The sequence below is a fragment of the Telmatherina bonti genome (genome assembly GCF_933228915.1).
Source record: "Telmatherina bonti genome assembly, chromosome: 14".
NCBI classification, from domain to species: domain Eukaryota; kingdom Metazoa; phylum Chordata; class Actinopteri; order Atheriniformes; family Telmatherinidae; genus Telmatherina; species Telmatherina bonti.
This window is the reverse complement of record NC_136612.1, coordinates 6762418-6778067: the sequence shown is the minus strand read 5'-3', so window position 1 is coordinate 6778067 and position 15650 is coordinate 6762418. Positions and strand designations below refer to the sequence as shown.

The 15650-nt window shown below is 50.9% G+C and overlaps 1 protein-coding gene across 2 annotated transcripts in view; it reads left to right on the top strand.

Moving 5' to 3' along the window:
- Positions 1 to 2641: 2641 nt before the first annotated feature.
- The window catches only part of mettl22 (methyltransferase 22, Kin17 lysine), a 21195-nt gene continuing 8186 nt past the window's right edge, over positions 2642 to 15650 (top strand). The window contains exons 1-7 of one of the 2 annotated variants that reach the window (XM_079252274.1): positions 2642 to 2681; positions 4617 to 4779; positions 5828 to 6008; positions 11940 to 12082; positions 14542 to 14582; positions 14670 to 14814; positions 15048 to 15119. In XM_079252274.1, coding sequence (XP_079108400.1) covers positions 4674 to 4779; positions 5828 to 6008; positions 11940 to 12082; positions 14542 to 14582; positions 14670 to 14814; positions 15048 to 15119 — 688 coding nt within the window. In that variant the 5' untranslated portion in view covers positions 2642 to 2681; positions 4617 to 4673. Of the gene's footprint in view, positions 2682 to 4616; positions 4780 to 5809; positions 6009 to 11939; positions 12083 to 14541; positions 14583 to 14669; positions 14815 to 15047; positions 15120 to 15650 lie in introns of both variants that reach the window. The other variant, XM_079252273.1, reaches the window with a different exon arrangement.

The window sequence follows — 15650 nt, the reverse complement described above, 5'->3', positions numbered from 1 at the left end:
TAAACCTGTCCACAGTAAACCTGTCCACAGTAAACCTGTCCACAGTAGACCCTGTCCACAGTAGAACCTGTCCACAGTAGAACCTGTCCACAGTAAACCCTGTCCACAGTAAAACATGTCCACAGTAAAACATGTCCACAGTGAACCTGTCCACAGTGAACCTGTCCACAGTAAAACCCTGTCCTCAGTAAACCTGTCCTCAGTAAACCTGTCCTCAGTAGAACCTGTCCACAGTGAACCTGTCCACAGTGAACCTGTCCACAGTAAAACTGTCCACATTGAACCTGTCCACAGTAAACCCTGTCCACAGTAAACCCTGTCCACAGTAAACCCTGTCCACAGTAAACCCTGTCCACAGTAGAACCTGTCCACAGTAAACCCTGTCCACAGTAAACCCGTCCACAGTAAACCCGTCCACAGTAAACCTGTCCACAGTAAATCCTGTCCACAGTAAATCCTGTCCACAGTAGAACCTGTCCACAGTAAACCTGTCCACAGTAGAACCTGTCCACAGTAGAACCTGTCCACAGTGCACCTGTCCACAGTGCACCTGTCCACAGTTAAACCTGTCCAGTCAAACCTGTCCACAGTCAACCTTGTCCACAGTCAACCCTGTCCACAGTAAACCCTGTCCACAGTAAACCTGTCCACAGTAAACCCGTCCACAGTAAACCCGTCCGTAGTAAAACCTGTCCACAGTAAAACCTGTCCACAGTAAACCCTGTCCACAGTTAAACCTGTCCACAGTTAAACTTGTCCACAGTTAAACCTGTCCACAGTAAACCCTGTCCACAGTTAAACCTGTCCACAGTAAACCTGTCCACAGTAAACCTGTCCACAGTAAAACCTGTCCACAGTAGAACCTGTCCACAGTAGAACCTGTCCACAGTAAGAACCTGTCCACAGTAAAAACCTGTCCACAGTAGAACCTGTCCACAGTAAACCCTGTCCACAGTAAACCTGTCCACAGTAAACCTGTCCACAGTAAACCCTGTCCACAGTAGACCCTGTCCACAGTAGAACCTGTCCACAGTAAACCCTGTCCACAGTAAAACATGTCCACAGTAAACCCTGTCCACAGTAAAACATGTCCACAGTAAACCTGTCCACAGTAAACCTGTCCACAGTGAACCTGTCCACAGTAAAACCCTGTCCTCAGTAAACCTGTCCTCAGTAAACCTGTCCTCAGTAGAACCTGTCCACAGTAAACCTGTCCACAGTGAACCTGTCCACAGTGAACCTGTCCACAGTAAAACTGTCCACATTGAACCTGTCCACAGTGAACCTGTCCACAGTAAACCCTGTCCACAGGCAACCTGTCCACAGTAAACCCTGTCCACAGTAAACCTGTCCACAGTAAACCCTGTCCACAGTAAACCCTGTCCACAGTAAACCCGTCCACAGTAAACCTGTCCACAGTAAACCCGTCCACAGTAAACCTGTCCACAGTAAACCTGTCCACAATAAACCTGTCCACAGTAAACCTGTCCACAGTAAATCCTGTCCACAGTAAACCTGTCCACAGTAAAACCTGTCCACAGTAAATCCTGTCCACAGTAAAACCTGTCCACAGTAGAACCTGTCCACAGTAAACCTGTCCACAGTAGAACCTGTCCACAGTAAAACTGTCCACAGTAAAACTGTCCACAGTAAACCCGTCCACAGTAGAACCTGTCCACAGTAGAACCTGTCCACAATAAACCTGTCCACAGTAAATCCTGTCCACAGTAACCCTGTCCACAGTAAACCCTGTCCACAGTAGAACCTGTCCACAGTAAACCTGTCCACAGTAGAACCTGTCCACAGTAAAACTGTCCACAGTAAACCCGTCCACAGTAGAACCTGTCCACAGTAAAACTGTCCACAGTAAACCCTGTCCACAGTAAACCCTGTCCACAGTAGAACCTGTCCACAGTAAACCCTGTCCACAGTAAACCTGTCCACAGTAAACCTGCTGCTGCGGCTCCTGACCAGGTGGGTCGGAGGCGGGACTGGACCAGAACCTGCTGGGAGACCAGGTGTGTTCTGAAGCTGGGAATGATGCAGAAACTGGGATTAAATCTGTTGTAAAACTGTTCAAAGTGAAGTAAACTTTACTTTCCATTCATTCACAAAGCAGATCCCTACATTTACCAGGAACACACACACACAAGGCGCGCGCGGGTTGTATCACTAAATTTTGAAGGGGACTAGTAGCAGCAGAGGGCAGCAAAGCCGCGTGCACAGCCTAATGTACCCGAAGAAGAACCGAGAGGCCGTGTTGCATTTGAGTGAGCTGGGACATCTGGGTTTCCAGAAGTAATAAAAGAAACGTGGAAATTCGGGGCTGGAAGTTATAAATAATATCGTCAATTCTCACTGTTTTACCAACATTCATCCCAAGAAAGACGGAATTTTAGTTTATTTAGTTTTAGTTTATTTTCTAATTACAGCATGGTCAGTGTACTTCGATGACATGTAGCTTCTTTCTTTCTTCGGTGAAGTAAAATACCATGAAAATGTATTATCAATGTCCAACCAGTTAAATAATACTGGGAATATAAACATTTCCACGTTCTTGTGGATGTTCATGTCCAAACAGCTCAATATTGAAGAAAGACTTTATATCTTTTCATAATTCCGAGGTGCAGTGAACGCAACATCATGTCGTACTGACCGTCATGTCTGCAGCACTGATGCTGGTGAGTTCACGGTTCACCTGTTTGTTTCTGCTTTTTACAGCTGTTTGCAGCAGAAACACGCAGGTCAGCTAGCCTGCTTTGCGTGGGGTCTGAACCACGTGGATTGATCAGTCCACACCCCCCCAACGGAGTTTTCCCAGTTTATCTCCATTGATTTGCCAACTTTCTTGTCTGACTGTTTATGGTCAGGCCACGTGAAGGAGCCTCTCTCTGAACACACTGTTGTCTCCTCACTGTGTGTAGAGGACGGAGGAGCAGATCCAGGTCGTAGGTCTTTCCCAGTCTGAAACCAGTATCCACACTTCCCACCTGCAACCAGACATTTTGTTAGAACAGAATCAGCTGCACCTGTTCAGACCATGACTGGATCCAGGTTGGATCTGGATGCTGTGGATCACCAGGCTTCATGCTGGATCTGGATCTGGGTCTGGGTCTGGATCTGGATCTGGATGAGTGCTGCTGTGGATCACCAGGCTTCATGCTGGATCTGGATCTGGATCTGGGTCTGGGTCTGGATCTGGATCTGGATCTGGATGAGTGCTGCTGTGGATCACCAGGCTTCATGCTGGCTGACGTGTGTTATGAGATTCCAGACACGTTGCTCTGCAGGATCTGCAGTAACCGTCTCCTTGTCTCCGTGTCTCTCTGTGTCTCCGTGTCTCTCTGTCTCTGTGTCTCCGTGTCTCTGTGTCTCCGTGTCTCTCTGTCTCCGTATCTCTCTGTCTCCGTGTCTCTCTGTCTCCGTATCTCTCTGTCTCCGTGTCTCTCTGTCTCCGTATCTCTCTGTCTCCGTGTCTCTCTGTCTCTCTGTCTCCGTGTCTCTCTGTCTCCGTATCTCTCTGTCTCCGTGTCTCTGTGTCTCCGTGTCTCTCTGTCTCTGTGTCTCCGTGTCTCTCTGTCTCCGTGTCTCCGTGTCTCTCTGTCTCTGTGTCTCCGTGTCTCTCTGTCTCCGTGTCTCTCTGTCTCTGTGTCTCCGTGTCTCTCTGTCTCTGTGTCTCCGTGTCTCTCTGTCTCTGTGTCTCCGTGTCTCTCTGTCTCCGTGTCTCTCTGTCTCCGTATCTCTCTGTCTCCGTGTCTCTGTGTCTCCGTATCTCTCTGTCTCCGTATCTCTCTGTCTCCGTGTCTCTCTGTCTCCGTATCTCTCTGTCTCCGTGTCTCTCTGTCTCCGTATCTCTCTGTCTCCGTGTGTCTCTGTCTCCGTGTCTCTCTGTCTCCGTATCTCTCTGTCTCCGTGTCTCTCTGTCTCCGTGTCTCTGTGTCTCCGTGTCTCTCTGTCTCCGTATCTCTCTGTCTCCGTGTCTCTCTGTCTCCGTGTCTCTCTGTCTCCGTATCTCTCTGTCTCCGTGTCTCTCTGTCTCCGTGTCTCTCTGTCTCCGTATCTCTCTGTCTCCGTGTCTCTCTGTCTCCGTATCTCTCTGTCTCCGTATCTCTCTGTCTCCGTGTCTCTCTGTCTCCGTATCTCTCTGTCTCCGTGTCTCTCTGTCTCTCCGTGTCTCTCTGTCTCTCTCTCTCCGTGTCTCTCTGTCTCCGTGTCTCTCTGTCTCCGTGTCTCCATGTCTCTCTGTCTCTGTCTCTCCGTGTCTCTCTGTCTCTCTGTCTCCGTGTCTCTCTGTCTCTCTGTCTCCGTGTCTCTCTGTCTCCGTGTCTCCATGTCTCTCTTTCTCTGTCTCTCCGTGTCTCTGTGTCTCTCTGTCTCTCCGTGTCTCCGTGTCTCTCTGTCTCTGTCTCTCCGTGTCTCTGTGTCTCTCTGTCTCCGTGTCTCCATGTCTCTGTGTCTCCGTGTCTCTCTGTCTCCGTGTCTCCATGTCTCTGTGTCTCCGTGTCTCTCTGTCTCTCTGTCTCCGTGTCTCTCTGTCTCTCTGTCTCCGTGTCTCTCTGTCTCCGTGTCTCTCTGTCTCCGTGTCTCCATGTCTCTGTGTCTCCGTGTCTCTCCAGGTTTTGGGAAGCAGATGTCGGCGTGTTCTTCTCTTCCACATCTGTCGCTGATCATCCATGGACCAGATCAGTTTCCAACACAACACGGTGCTGTCAGATGTCCACATGCATCTACCCAACACACGCCGCCTGATGACGCGCCTCAACGGCGCCGGACAGCCTGGTGTGTATGGTGTGTTTCCGCCGCCGCTGCTGGTTGGTGTGAAACGTCGATGGAAAAGAAAGAATTTGGGACAAAATGTAACATTTCTGAGGCCAGTAATGCAGACGGGCGTCAGACCAGTTTGGTCTGCTGGTTTGGCTAATCCAGATGCCAAGTGTTGGATACAGTCAGAAAACATTTTAACCAGTTTTTAAAGCAAAGTAAGAAAGTTATAAAGTACACAGAATAAAATACAGAAATAGGAGCTTTTCTGCTCGGTTCCAGTCAACATACGTTGGGAAAAGTTGGGATACTTTGTAAATAAAAAACAGAATCCAACGATTTGCAAATCTCACAAAGCCAAGTTTTATCCTCTGTAGAATCTATAAAACATCAGATTGTGAAATATTGTGAAAGTGAGTCGGTTTAGCGCTCAGACTTCCTACCAGACGGTCCGAACGGAGAGATGAGGAAGATCTGACGGATCAGCAGAAACTGTTCTGGTTTAAACAACTTTACCTTCTAAAGGTCCATTTCTGCTGCCTACATACGACGTCTGTTTCAAAGGTCATAGGTCACCGTCCTCTTCCATGTGTCTCCTATGTTGCTGTGGGTGTTAAGTCAGTTTCTCCACTAGGGGGCAGCGGGGAGTTCACTTATGCAGTAATTTACTGCTATAAAGTCATTTACAACTGTGTAAAAACAGCAGAGGAAGAAAAATAAAACCACAAAATGTTTTTTTTTCTGTTTTTCTTCTCTGGTTTGTTCCTTTCTGTGATTGCACGTCAGCTATACGACCCAGCACTGCCCCCTGTGGTCTCCGGCGGTATTGCTTTGGTGAAAACAGAACAAAATCCGCTCGGATGAAACCGTCTGTCCATCTGCGTCTCTGTCCGTCTGCATGGGCCTGAACAGAATAACTGAGATTTTCAGGCACAATTTCCATGAAACTGTAAATGGTCTCTTTTAACGCTGGAAATGTTCTATGGATATAAAATAAAAGTGTTTAGACTGAAACTAATATTCTCTTTCCACTCCCTCTCTGATGTAGCCGCATTGATCTGTCCAGTCTTCATGTCCAGATTTAAGATCTTGGCTGACAGACATGAACATGACGGCGATCCTGGGAAACGTTTAGAAACTGGACAGGAGGACACGTCAGCCTGCCATGGAGAAGATGAGAAGGAAGGTGGAGAGAAACCCGTGCAGCCCGTTCTGGATGAGGACGGAGACCTTGACGTCACTCATCGGTACAGAGAACTGAATCTGCTCAGTCTGAACCAAACTGTCCCATCTCATGGTAACGTCCAGCTTGGTATGTCAGCGTGTGTTTCATTCAGCTTCATTCGTACAGCAGCAGCTCATTTCCTGCACCGATCATCAGTTCAGGGTGGCGAGGAAGGCGGAGCCTGTTCCGCCATCACTGGGCCAGAGGCGGGACAAGTTCAGGTCACCTCATGTGAAATTATCTCACTTAGAAAGAAACAATATGATCAGCATCCAATCCAGTCCTCCATCAGAACCAGGAAGGAAAACCTCCATCAGGACCAGAACCAGGAAGGAAAACCTCCATCAGGACCAGAACCAGGAAGGAAAACCTCCATCAGGACCAGAACCAGGAAGGAAAACCTCCATCAGGACCAGAACCAGGAAGGAAAACCTCCATCAGAACCAGGAAGGAAAACCTCCATCAGGACCAGAACCAGGAAGGAAAACCTCCATCAGAACCAGGAAGGAAAACCTCCATCAGGACCAGAACCAGGAAGGAAAACCTCCATCAGAACCAGGAAGGAAAACCTCCATCAGAACCAGGAAGGAAAACCTCCATCAGAACCAGGAAGGAAAACCTCCATCAGGACCAGGACCAGGAGGGAAAACCTCCATCAGGACCAGGACCAGGAAGGAAAACCTCCATCAGGACCAGGACCTGGAAGGAAAACCTCCATCAGAACCAGGAAGGAAAACCTCCATCAAGACCAGGACCAGGAGGGAAAACCTCCATCAGGACCAGGACCAGGAAGGAAAACCTCCATCAGGACCAGGACCTGGAAGGAAAACCTCCATCAGGACCAGAATCAGGAGGGAAAACCTCCATCAGGACCAGAACCAGGAGGGAAAACCTCCATCAGGACAAGGACCAGGAAGGAAAACTTCCATCAGGACCAGAACCAGGAAGGAAAACCTCCATCAGGACCAGAACCAGGAGGGAAAACCTCCATCAGGACCAGGAAGGAAAACCTCCATCAGGACCAGAACCAGGAAGGAAAACCTCCATCAAGACCAGGACCAGGAGGGAAAACCTCCATCAGGACCAGAACCTGGAAGGAAAACCTCCATCAGGACCAGAACCAGGAAGGAAAACCTCCATCAAGACCAGGACCAGGAGGGAAAACCTCCATCAGGACCAGAACCTGGAAGGAAAACCTCCATCAGGACCAGAACCAGGAAGGAAAACCTCCATCAAGACCAGAACCAGGAGGGAAAACCTCCATCAGGACCAGAACCTGGAAGGAAAACCTCCATCAGGACCAGAACCAGGAAGGAAAACCTCCATCAAGACCAGGACCAGGAGGGAAAACCTCCATCAGGACCAGAACCTGGAAGGAAAACCTCCATCAGGACCAGAACCAGGAAGGAAAACCTCCATCAGAACCAGGAAGGAAAACCTCCATCAGAACCAGGAAGGAAAACCTCCATCAGAACCAGGAAGGAAAACCTCCATCAGGACCAGAACCAGGAAGGAAAACCTCCATCAAGACCAGGACCAGGAAGGAAAACCTCCATCAGGACCAGGACCAGGAAGGAAAACCTCCATCAGGACCAGAACCTGGAAGGAAAACCTCCATCAGGACCAGAACCTGGAAGGAAAACCTCCATCAGGACCAGAACCAGGAGGGAAAACCTCCATCAGGACCAGAACCAGGAGGGAAAACCTCCATCAGGACAAGGACCAGGAAGGAAAACTTCCATCAGGACCAGAACCAGGAAGGAAAACCTCCATCAGGACCAGAACCAGGAGGGAAAACCTCCATCAGGACCAGAACCAGGAAGGAAAACCTCCATCAGGACCAGGAAGGAAAACCTCCATCAGAACCAGGAAGGAAAACCTCCATCAGGACCAGAACCAGGAAGGAAAACCTCCATCAAGACCAGGACCAGGAGGGAAAACCTCCATCAGGACCAGAACCAGGAAGGAAAACCTCCATCAGGACCAGAACCAGGAGGGAAAACCTCCATCAGGACCAGAACCAGGAGGGAAAACCTCCATCAGGACAAGGACCAGGAAGGAAAACTTCCATCAGGACCAGAACCAGGAAGGAAAACCTCCATCAGGACCAGAACCAGGAGGGAAAACCTCCATCAGGACCAGGAGGGAAAACCTCCATCAGGACCAGAACCAGGAAGGAAAACCTCCATCAAGACCAGGACCAGGAGGGAAAACCTCCATCAGGACCAGAACCAGGAAGGAAAACCTCCATCAGGACCAGGAAGGAAAACCTCCATCAGAACCAGGAAGGAAAACCTCCATCAGGACCAGAACCAGGAAGGAAAACCTCCATCAAGACCAGGACCAGGAGGGAAAACCTCCATCAGGACCAGGACCAGGAAGGAAAACCTCCATCAGGACCAGAACCTGGAAGGAAAACCTCCATCAGGACCAGAATCAGGAGGGAAAACCTCCATCAGGACCAGGACCAGGAAGGAAAACTTCCATCAGGACCAGAACCAGGAAGGAAAACCTCCATCAGGACCAGAACCAGGAGGGAAAACCTCCATCAGGACCAGGAAGGAAAACCTCCATCAGGACCAGAACCAGGAAGGAAAACCTCCATCAAGACCAGGACCAGGAGGGAAAACCTCCATCAGGACCAGAACCAGGAAGGAAAACCTCCATCAGAACCAGGAAGGAAAACCTCCATCAGGACCAGAACCAGGAGGGAAAACCTCCATCAGGACAAGGACCAGGAAGGAAAACCTCCATCAGGACCAGAACCAGGAAGGAAAACCTCCATCAGGACCAGAACCAGGAGGGAAAACCTCCATCAGGACCAGGACCAGGAGGGAAAACCTCCATCAGGACCAGGACCAGGAAGGAAAACCTCCATCAGGACCAGAACCTGGAAGGAAAACCTCCATCAGGACCAGAATCAGGAGGGAAAACCTCCATCAGGACCAGAACCAGGAGGGAAAACCTCCATCAGGACCAGAACCAGGAAGGAAAACCTCCATCAGGACCAGAACCAGGAGGGAAAACCTCCATCAGGACCAGGACCAGGAAGGAAAACCTCCATCAGGACCAGAACCAGGAAGGAAAACCTCCATCAGGACCAGAACCAGGAAGGAAAACCTCCATCAAGACCAGGACCAGGAGGGAAAACCTCCATCAGGACCAGGACCAGGAAGGAAAACCTCCATCAGGACCAGAACCTGGAAGGAAAACCTCCATCAGGACCAGAATCAGGAGGGAAAACCTCCATCAGGACCAGAACCAGGAGGTAAAACCTCCATCAGGACCAGGACCTGGAAGGAAAACTTCCATCAGGACCAGGACCTGGAAGGAAAACCTCCATCAGGACCAGAACCAGGAGGAAAACCTCCATCAGGACCAGAACCAGGAAGGAAAACCTCCATCAGGACCAGAATCAGGAGGGAAAACCTCCATCAGGACCAGAACCAGGAGGGAAAACCTCCATCAGGACCAGGACCAGGAAGGAAAACTTCCATCAGGACCAGAATCAGGAGGGAAAACCTCCATCAGGACCAGAACCAGGAGGGAAAACCTCCATCAGGACCAGGACCAGGAAGGAAAACTTCCATCAGGACCAGGACCTGGAAGGAAAACCTCCATCAGGACCAGAACCAGGAGGGAAAACCTCCATCAGGACCAGAACCAGGAGGGAAAACCTCCATCAGGACCAGGACCAGGAAGGAAAACTTCCATCAGGACCAGAATCAGGAGGGAAAACCTCCATCAGGACCAGAACCAGGAGGGAAAACCTCCATCAGGACCAGGACCAGGAGGGAAAACCTCCATCAGGACCAGGACCAGGAAGGAAAACCTCCATCAGGACCAGAACCTGGAAGGAAAACCTCCATCAGGACCAGAATCAGGAGGGAAAACCTCCATCAGGACCAGAACCAGGAGGGAAAACCTCCATCAGGACAAGGACCAGGAAGGAAAACTTCCATCAGGACCAGAACCAGGAGGGAAAACCTCCATCAGGACCAGGACCAGGAAGGAAAACCTCCATCAGGACCAGAACCAGGAAGGAAAACCTCCATCAGGACCAGAACCAGGAAGGAAAACCTCCATCAAGACCAGGACCAGGAGGGAAAACCTCCATCAGGACCAGGACCAGGAAGGAAAACCTCCATCAGGACCAGAACCTGGAAGGAAAACCTCCATCAGGACCAGAATCAGGAGGGAAAACCTCCATCAGGACCAGAACCAGGAGGTAAAACCTCCATCAGGACCAGGACCTGGAAGGAAAACTTCCATCAGGACCAGGACCTGGAAGGAAAACCTCCATCAGGACCAGAACCAGGAGGAAAACCTCCATCAGGACCAGAACCAGGAAGGAAAACCTCCATCAGGACCAGAATCAGGAGGGAAAACCTCCATCAGGACCAGAACCAGGAGGGAAAACCTCCATCAGGACCAGGACCAGGAAGGAAAACTTCCATCAGGACCAGAATCAGGAGGGAAAACCTCCATCAGGACCAGAACCAGGAGGGAAAACCTCCATCAGGACCAGGACCAGGAAGGAAAACTTCCATCAGGACCAGGACCTGGAAGGAAAACCTCCATCAGGACCAGAACCAGGAGGGAAAACCTCCATCAGGACCAGAACCAGGAGGGAAAACCTCCATCAGGACCAGAACCAGGAGGGAAAACCTCCATCAGGACCAGGACCAGGAGGGAAAACCTCCATCAGGACCAGGACCTGGAAGGAAAATCTCCATCAGGACCAGGACCAGGAGGGAAAACCTCCATCAAGACCAGGACCAGGAGGGAAAACCTCCATCAGGACCAGGACCAGGAAGGAAAACCTCCATCAGGACCAGGACCAGGAGGGAAAACCTCCATCAGGACCAGAACCAGGAAGGAAAACCTCCATCAAGACCAGGACCAGGAGGGAAAACCTCCATCAGGACCAGGAAGGAAAACCTCAATCAGGACCAGGACCAGGACGGAAAACTTCCATCAGGACCAGAACCAGGAGGGAAAACCTCCATCAGGACCAGAACCAGGAGGGAAAACCTCCATCAGGACCAGAACCAGGAGGGAAAACCTCCATCAGGACCAGGACCAGGAGGGAAAACCTCCATCAGGACCAGGACCAGGAGGGAAAACCTCCATCAGGACCAGGACCTGGAAGGAAAATCTCCATCAGCACCAGGACCAGGAGGGAAAACCTCCATCTGGACCAGAACCAGGAAGGAAAACCTCCATCAGGACCAGGACCTGGAAGGAAAACCTCCATCAGGACCAGGACCTGGAAGGAAAATCTCCATCAGGACCAGGACCAGGAAGGAAAACCTCCATCAGGACCAGGACCAGGAAGGAAAACCTCCGTCAGGACCAGAACCAGGAAGGAAAACCTCCATCAAGACCAGGACCAGGAAGGAAAACCTCCATCTGGACCAGAAGGAGAACCACTTTGCTTTCAATGCTCACAGAAACTAAAGAATCTTTTGACCCAAATTATTCTAGAGCTTCGAGCTCCAAGCTTGTTAAAATAGGATTGGTTGGATCTGATGCTCCGACACACATTCCAGTTTTTTCCTGTGTCGTGGGAAAAACCCTTACAGAGCCAGATCCATGTGGAAATGAATGAAATGAAATATTTACACCTGTGTAAGTCCACATACATAACAGCTGCCCTTTCCCCGTACACTAGTCATTCTTACACACTTTACCTAAATATGAAAAGTCCTTTCACACACTCTATCAGAATCTTCTTTCATTTATAAATTCTGACGGGAATCCTTAAAAGAGAAGTCCTACATGTCTTTATCAGTCCAAAGGGTTCCTTATGTTGTGTGCTATGGTCACAACCAGTTCCCTGATACTCTTCTAAAGGGTCAGTCCAACTGCGTGCCCTCATAGAACTTGTAAATGTTGGAATTGAGCAAACTTGAATAAAGTAAATGTGAAATAAAATCTTCTGACTCCTTAGGCCACAGAAAACACCACCAGATGATGGCGGCCGGGACCTGGTCTGTCCAGTCATTCTCCAACAGTGCAGTCCCGAGCTGGAACAGGAAGAGGGGGATGCAGACGGTGAAGAAGACGACTGTAACAAGGACACAGTAAGAATTGGTAAGAATTTTAACCTCCTGAGTTTCAGTTTGGTCGAGTCCATGTTTGTGTTCAGCTGGTTCCAGTTACACAGGCGACCTAGACTATGATGACGCCAGGTCTTAGAGGATTACTTCCAACACCAATGTTTCCAATGTCTTGGGGGGGGGTAAATGTTGTGGAAGGTCTGGTGGAACCAACGGGATGGTGGGTCTGGTGGAACCAAGGGGATGGTAGGTCTGGTGGAACCAACGGGATGGTAGGTCTGGTGGAACCAACGGGATGGAAGGTCTGGTGGAACCAACGGGATGGTAGGTCTGGTGGAACCAAGGGGATGGTAGGTCTGGTGGAACCAACGGGATGGTGGGTCTGGTGGAACCAATGGGATGGTGGGTCTGGTGGAACCAACGGGATGGTAGGTCTGGTGGAACCAAGGGGATGGTAGGTCTGGTGGAACCAAGGGGATGGTAGGTCTGGTGGAACCAAGGGGATATTAGGTCTGGTGGGACCAACGGAATGATAGGTCTGGTGGGACCAACGGAATGATAGGTCTGGTGGAACCAACGGGATGGTGGGTCTGGTGGAACCAACGGGATGGTGGGTCTGGTGGAACCAACGGAATGGTAGGTCTGGTGGAACCAACGGAATGGTAGGTCTGGTGGAACCAACGGGATGGTGGGTCTGGTGGAACCAACGGGATGGTGGGTCTGGTGGAACCAACGGGATGGTGGAACCAGGGGATGGTAGGTCTGGTAGGTCTGGTGGAACCAAGGGGATGGTAGGTCTGGTGGAACCAACGGAATGGTAGGTCTGGTGGAACCAACGGAATGGTAGGTCTGGTGGAACCAACGGGATGGTGGGTCTGGTGGAACCAACGGGATGGTGGGTCTGGTGGAACCAACGGGATGGTGGAACCAGGGGATGGTAGGTCTGGTAGGTCTGGTGGAACCAAGGGGATGGTAGGTCTGGTGGAACCAACGGGATGGTGGGTCTGGTGGAACCAATGGGATGGTGGGTCTGGTGGAACCAACGGGATGGTGGGTCTGGTGGAACCAACGGGATGGTAGGTCTGGTGGAACCAAGGGGATGGTAGGTCTGGTGGAACCAAGGGGATGGTAGGTCTGGTGGAACCAAGGGGATATTAGGTCTGGTGGGACCAACGGAATGATAGGTCTGGTGGAACCAACGGGATGGAGGGTCTGGTGGAACCAACGGGATGGTGGGTCTGGTGGAACCAACGGGATGGTGGGTCTGGTGGAACCAACGGGATGGTGGGTCTGGTGGAACCAACGGAATGGTGGGTCTGGTGGAACCAACGGGATGGTGGGTCTGGTGGAACCAACGGGATGGTGGGTCTGGTGGAACCAACGGGATGGTGGAACCAGGGGATGGTAGGTCTGGTAGGTCTGGTGGAACCAAGGGGATGGTAGGTCTGGTGGAACCAAGGGGATGGTAGGTCTGGTGGAACCAAGGGGATATTAGGTCTGGTGGAACCAACGGAATGATAGGTCTGGTGGAACCAACGGGATGGTGGGTCTGGTGGAACCAACGGGATGGTAGGTCTGGTGGAACCAGGGGATGGTAGGTCTGGTGGAACCAAGGGGATATTAGGTCTGGTGGAACCAACGGGATGGTGGGTCTGGTGGAACCAACGGGATGGTGGGTCTGGTGGAACCAACGGGATGGTGGGTCTGGTGGAACCAACGGGATGGTGGGTCTGGTGGAACCAACGGAATGGTGGGTCTGGTGGAACCAACGGGATGGTGGGTCTGGTGGAACCAACAGAATGGTAGGTCTGGTGGAACCAACGGAATGGTAGGTCTGGTGGAACCAACGGGATGGTGGGTCTGGTGGAACCAACAGGATGGTAGGTCTGGTGGAACCAACGGAATGGTAGGTCTGGTGGAACCAACGGGATGGAAGGTCTGGTGGAACCAACGGGATGGTGGGTCTGGTGGAACCAACGGGATGGTAGGTCTGGTGGAACCAGGGGATGGTAGGTCTGGTGGAACCAAGGGGATGGTAGGTCTGGTGGAACCAAGGGGATATTAGGTCTGGTGGAACCAACGGGATGGTGGGTCTGGTGGAACCAACGGGATGGTGGGTCTGGTGGAACCAACGGGATGGTGGGTCTGGTGGAACCAACGGAATGGTAGGTCTGGTGGAACCAACGGGATGGTGGGTCTGGTGGAACCAACAGGATGGTAGGTCTGGTGGAACCAACGGAATGGTAGGTCTGGTGGAACCAACGGGATGGAAGGTCTGGTGGAACCAACGGGATGGTGGGTCTGGGTGAACTGGGCGTCCCTGATATGGACAATCAGACCAGAGTATCGGCCATTAGTTGCCTCCGTGTTGTATTTCATTGTCAGCGTGTTTTAGTGGTAAACTGGTGACGTTTAACAACACTTACATCCCGGTTCATAAGGACTGACCAACAGACACTGTGCTTCTAACGTAGACATATAATCTGTTTGCAGAGCACACCATGGCTACACCTCTGGAGGATGTTGGCAAGCAGGTGAGTCCGATTAAACCAATCAGCTTTTAATTTTCTACCTCATTACCAGTTGAAACTTAAAGCTTCGCGTCATTCTGCGTACATAAGGTGTGGCGGGGGGCACTCCTCCTGGCCGACTTCATCCTCTGCGAGCGGGAAATGTTCAGGGGGGCTACAGTCCTAGAGCTGGGAGCAGGAACGGGCTTAACCAGCATCGTCATGGCAACCACGGCCAAAACTGTCTACTGCACAGGTGAGACGGCATCAAACGCGTATCAGTGGTACGTTTCACGTTGCAGCCCAAACTGTGGCTGTAATAATAAGCCAGAAATAACATCGCTGGAGTTAATGACCTACGGAAACTGCTGGAAGTAAACATCATGTTTTCATTTAAATTAAATCCACTTCAGCTCCAGCTACAACAGCTGCAGGATACGGGATTTTCTCACAACTCCGTCACGGTTTCTGCTCACACTTGTCTTTCAGATGTGGGAGAAGACCTTCTGAACTTGTGCAAGAGGAACGTATCGTTAAACCGACACCTGGTGGAGCCTGCAGGTAAAGCGACACGTCACGGTTAGCATGTCCCCATCGCTACGTTTACACGGTGAAGTCTGACTTTGATGAATCGCCAGAATGTTTTGAAGAATGACTGAAATTTCCTGAAAGTTCAGCTGTGATGGGACTTCGGCCTCAAAGCAGGAAGGTTGCTGGTTTGATCCCCGGTGGGGGGAGGCATGTTCTCCCCGTGTAAGCATGAGTTGTCTCCAGATAGTCCGGCTTCCTCCCACCGTCCAACAACATGCCTGTTAGGTTGGTTCCTCTGAATTGTCCCGAGGAGCGGCTGGTTGTCTGTCTCGGTGTTTGTCCTGTGATGGACTGGGACCAGTCCAGGCGTACCTGCCTCCACCCAGTGATTGCTGGGATGGGCTCCAGCTTCCAGTGACCTTGACTCAGACTAAGCGGTTGAGAAAATGGCTGGATGGTAAAACTGTGGTTGTTGGAAAACCCTGAAAGGAAACAAAACGGTCCTTCAGGCGGTAAAAGTTGTGTCTTTAGGGATCCGTTTGAATCTGAGTGAAGGTTCTT